Source organism: Apis dorsata, unplaced genomic scaffold (genome assembly GCF_000469605.1).
Source record: "Apis dorsata unplaced genomic scaffold, Apis dorsata 1.3 scaffold_517, whole genome shotgun sequence".
NCBI classification, from domain to species: Eukaryota; Metazoa; Arthropoda; class Insecta; order Hymenoptera; family Apidae; genus Apis; species Apis dorsata.
Genome location: NW_006263742.1, coordinates 529,898 through 535,127, shown reverse-complemented (window position 1 = coordinate 535,127; position 5,230 = coordinate 529,898). Strand labels below are relative to the sequence as shown.

Below are 5,230 nucleotides of genomic sequence, written 5' to 3'. Positions count from 1 at the left end.
GCCAAAAATTTTTTTCATTCGAGAATCTCGATAATTCCAGGAATTTGACGTCATTTCCAAGAACAGCCGAAATTCTAGGAATTTGACGTCACTTCCAAGAACTGCCTAAATTCTTCGAATGTTTCGACTTTTCGAAAACTAATTCATGCTCGAAATTTTTCTTGAAATTTATTTTTCTTTTATACTTACCTTTTTTTATACTTACCTTTTTTTATACTTACCTTTCTTCATACTTACCTTTTTTAAGTGTTATATTTGCAGAAATAAATCATTTTTTCATCATTTTACTTAATACTAATTATGAAATTTGATATATTTAGCTGTTTTATACTTACCTTTTACAAATTTATCCCATTAATTCGCAGAATTGTCAAGAAAATTGTGAAAAAGAAATTTATTGAAGAAAAAATGAAAAGTAAAATACATAAAATATATTACAAAATATGAAAATATAAAATATAGAAAAATATATAGAAAAATTAATTTATACATGAAATATATTTACAATATGTACAAATTTTATTGAATAATACATATTTTATTGTTAATTGTTACCTAAGAAATTAGGTAACAATAAAATTTGTCAAGTGATCGGAACCGTTATCATTTGTACTGTCACTATACATATAAATATATAATTTTATTGCCAAATATAGATAAAAAGACAAAGAGAGAAAAAAGAATGAAAAATGAACAGAAATCGGATAAGAATTGACTGTTAGTACCATCTCTTAGAAGTTACAGATATTATCTTTAAAGATAAAGTAGAATAAGAATTGATGCACAATGCCATCTCTTGAGTATCAAAATTATTTATTTTCTAAAAACAACCGAAAGATGGCACTAACATTCAATTTTTACTCTACTTTACCTACTATTTTTGAAGAGGTTGTCTTCGATTCTTAACAGATGGCATTAATAGTTAATTCTTACGCTAACTTTATCTTTTTCCTTACTATTTCCTATCTTTCTTTATGTGTTTTATTTGCGGCACTCTGGAGATGGCGCTGATTTCAATATTTTTACCCTATCTCTGTCCTTCTCTGATTATCTATTATCTTTGTTTGTGCTTTAAGAAACATGAGCTAAAAAAGATTCCGATTAACATTATTTGATTAACATTGTTATTTTCTTTTCTTAATATACTGATCTAACATATATTATAATTCAAGATCTACACTAATAGAATAGTTCTATGATTAACTGCATTTATAATTATTTATTAAAAAATTTCTTTCTTTAGGGCGAGTGCCATGAAATGGGATGCGATCACGTTTTAGGATCGAAGAAAGTGTTCGATCTATGTGGTGTATGCGATGGTGATAATTCGAGCTGCGAAAATATCATCACCAAGTTCCATCGGAAACTTCGACGAGGTCAGTCCAGTTAAAATTGAGTTCTTAAAAATGTCGATGAAATTTCCCTCGAAGATATTTAACAGGATCGTTCGAATTAGTTAAAAGTTTAAAAGTATAAGAATTACGAAGATGGAGTGATTAGTTGTTAACTTATATCGCACGAAGTTTTACTTCGATTTTCTCCAAGTTCTGACGTAGAAGAAGAGAGGAGAAGTAAAACAGCAAAAACTTTTAATTACTATCGAGAAACTATGCGATGAACGATGTTGTTGATAGTTGAAAAATTTAATTTATGGCATCTCTTTTTGAAATATTTGAATTATCAGAATTATTAGATCTGTAAAATTTAAAAATTCATTAATATTAGTAATATTTAAATTATTAACCCAATAAAATTAATATTTAATTTTTTAAAAAAACCTTAGAAAATATAAATATAAATATATTACGTTGGATCTAAATTTTTTAATTTTTAATTATATATTATTTTTTTAATAAAATAAAATACTTATAAATTTTAATTTAGAATATATTATTATATTTATTTAAATTTTCTAGAAGTAACACGCGTCGCTATAATACCACGAGAGGCGCACAATTTGTATATGAACATCACAATAGCTGCATCTCCACACTTCCACAGAGATAACTTGACAATCGTGATTGGTGATGGCAGGAGAAGACGAAACGTTCAGGAGAATTTAGCTTCTCGAAAGCGAGATATAACGATCGTTCAAGGTGCTGCCTTTCGAGTTCAGAAACGTGGTAATAACACATATTCCATAGAGGCGAATGGTACTACGTTTGAAGATGTCGTCATTTTGGTATGAAATTGTAAAATATAACTTAACAATTTTGTACATATTAAAATACAATAAAAAAAAAAAAAAAGAATTTTGTCAAATTGCAACATACCATATTTTCAATTCTGCACCAATTCTCCATATTTTAAAAATGGTAAATTTTCTATAGCTTATAGTAGCAAAGAATACGATACACCAAGGAATCTCGACTACGGTTTCCTTGAGATATTTCTTAAATCGCGATGAAAGGAGCGCTAAGGATAGATATATATGGCTATTCGGTGGTTGGAGCTTTTGTTCGGCCAGTTGCGGTGGTGGAACCCGTCAGAAAATGATAGTCTGCAAGGATGAGAAAACAGGGAGAATAGTGTCGCGAAGAAAATGCCCATTGACGACCAAACCGAGTCAAGAGATAGAGAAATGCAACGTCTTTAGGTATCTATTTTACTAAAAATCTAAAACTAACAATAATAACAAAAATCTGGAACTTGGTTTCACTTGGTTTGGTAGTAATCTAATTATTAATATATAATCTCTTATATTAATATATAATCTCTTAATTATTATCTTAATTAAAAGAAATAACATAATTTTTTAAAAAATAAAATGCAATGTAATTATTTTTTCAACTCACAGTTGTACCTTCAAATGGATACCAGGTCCATGGGAAACATGTTCAACTACATGTGGAAAATTTGGTGTACAATTACGACAGCTCTATTGCATTCATTCGGGTTTCAATGGAACAGAAATGAATAGGAATAACGAAATAGAAGTGTACAGAACGATGGTACAATCATCCATATGTCAATCGAGTTCTATGCCTACAAATACCAGAGAATGTAACAGGATTCCTTGCCCTGGACGTTGGATTTTTACAGATTGGTCTTCGGTAATTTTATCTTAACCTTCTGAAAATACATAAATTAAAAAAATAAATGATAATTTGTCATATGAACAATATATGATATGCAATATCATAGATATAATATTGTGGTACAGGGATCTTCATGTCCAACAAGTAGAAACGAATAATAGTGTGAAGTTGGGTGATTATGAAGATGTGAAGTTTGCCCATTTTTCCTTAGTCCCTGTAACATCATAGATAATATTAATATCATAAAGGATAATATTTTAAATTATCTTAATATTAAAATAATATTTTAATTTTATTATAATTTCAGATTAATATATTCATGTTTTTTTTTCTTTTCCAGTGCTCGAAGAAAAATGGGAAAGGTATACAGTCGCGAATAGCCAGATGCATTCCTCCAGAGAACGAATCGTTTTACAATTGCGACGGTCCGAGCGTAAAAACGGAAATCCGTTCTTGCACCGGTCACGTGACCAGAGCTATCGAATTTCCATCTCGTTGCCTCAGAGACAAGAATCGATTCTGCTCCATACCGAGTTTGAAACGATACTGCAACGTGGTTGCTTTTAGAAAAAGGTGTTGCCGTTCTTGCGAAAATTTCGATTCGTTGAATTCTTTCGATCGGAAACATCGCATGTTGCAAACTTGAATTAAATTTAAAATTTATTTTTAATAAAAATATTTATTGTTTGCGATGAATTTAAGATAGAATTTATTTTAAATTAAAATTTAAATTATTTCAACAATATATTGAGATGAAAGATTGTGGTAACAGACTAAGATTTATTTAAATTTCGAGTATACAATACACAGTGACATTATTTATTAGTGCGAATTAAAAATCTAACGAAATAAATCCAAATCAAGAAAAAAAAATCAGGATGATCAAACACTTTATAATAAATATCGAAGATAAAATGGTAATATGGAAGATAACTTTGCAGATAACTCGATTTGTTGCATTGCCAATTATATGTATACCATAATTTATTCGTTCGACGTATATTAAAAATTATACAATCCCATTCTTATATTCTTCATTCCATATTTATTAATAATTTATTGATATTTAAAATAATTTTCAATTTTTTTAATTTTTCTATATACATAATCAAAATTAAAATTTCAATAAAAATATATTATATTCAACTTAATCATAAAATATATATTATTTGAGTATTTTGATTTTTTTAAATTAATAATATTTAATAATATTAATAATAAAGCTGCAATAACAAATTATACGTTGCATATGATATTCCATATTATCATATTCTCTTCCAAATCGTTAAACAAGCTTCTACAACTCGTTTTTTACGAGTAGTAGAGAAATCGGAAGATTCGATTCGATCGAAGAAATTTGCATTTTCTTTCGTGTACTGTCCTACGTTATATCCTTCGACTTCCGCTTCCTCCAATTCACGCCTGAGATTATAGCTGTTAAAATCAGCGAAGATATGTTCATAACAAAAAGATATGTACGTAAATATATGTATAGGGTGCTCCAGATTTATAGACGCAAATAAAATGTTTAAAAAATATCAAATAAGTTTTAAATATATATACGATGTATATAAGTTAAAATATTTTGTATAATTTTACATATTGAATTATTTAATTAATAAACAAACGATAAAATATTTCGATGTCTATTAATTTAAAAAATTTAATTTCTTTTTCTAAAAGAATAAAAAATATTTTTAAAAATCATTAAAACTTAACTCGATTTGCATCTATAATCTTGTTACATCGACCCTTGAACAATGATATATCAACTGAAACGATCATTAGTCGCAACTGGTTGGATTAATGCCCTCGCTACATGCTCGATTATCTCATCTCGTTCTACTGAATTACAATAGTAATAAGTATTGTCTGTTTTTCCAACTGGATTCTTATTAGCATTCGTATTTCTTTCCATTTTTTATATCTAGACTTAATGTAAGCTGTAACGTCATGGCGAAACGTCTTTGAAAATCTTATTGAGTCTTATACTCGGTATGACATCGGCGAAAATCCTTTTAGTTACGATTAATTAATGATATATAGATTAATACGATTCGTTTCTTTGTTATTTCTTCGTGAAATTTACATGGGTGCATCTTAACACGTGCGCGATTAATTATGCCGTTGATTACTTATTACAATTCATTATTATATAATATTGTAACTATATATACGTATGTATATAGATA

General features: G+C 28.0%; 1 protein-coding gene across 1 annotated transcript in view; it reads left to right on the top strand.

Moving 5' to 3' along the window:
• The window catches only part of LOC102671956 (A disintegrin and metalloproteinase with thrombospondin motifs 3-like), a 13,919-nt gene extending 8,932 nt beyond the window's left edge, over nt 1–4,987 (top strand). Inside the window, exons 11-15 of the mRNA XM_006620505.2 lie at nt 1,244–1,376; nt 1,917–2,182; nt 2,331–2,596; nt 2,798–3,053; nt 3,379–4,987. Of these exons, the coding sequence (XP_006620568.1) occupies nt 1,244–1,376; nt 1,917–2,182; nt 2,331–2,596; nt 2,798–3,053; nt 3,379–3,684 (1,227 nt within the window). The 3' untranslated portion in view covers nt 3,685–4,987. The remainder of the gene's footprint in view (nt 1–1,243; nt 1,377–1,916; nt 2,183–2,330; nt 2,597–2,797; nt 3,054–3,378) is intronic.
• Nucleotides 4,988–5,230: the final 243 nt, after the last annotated feature.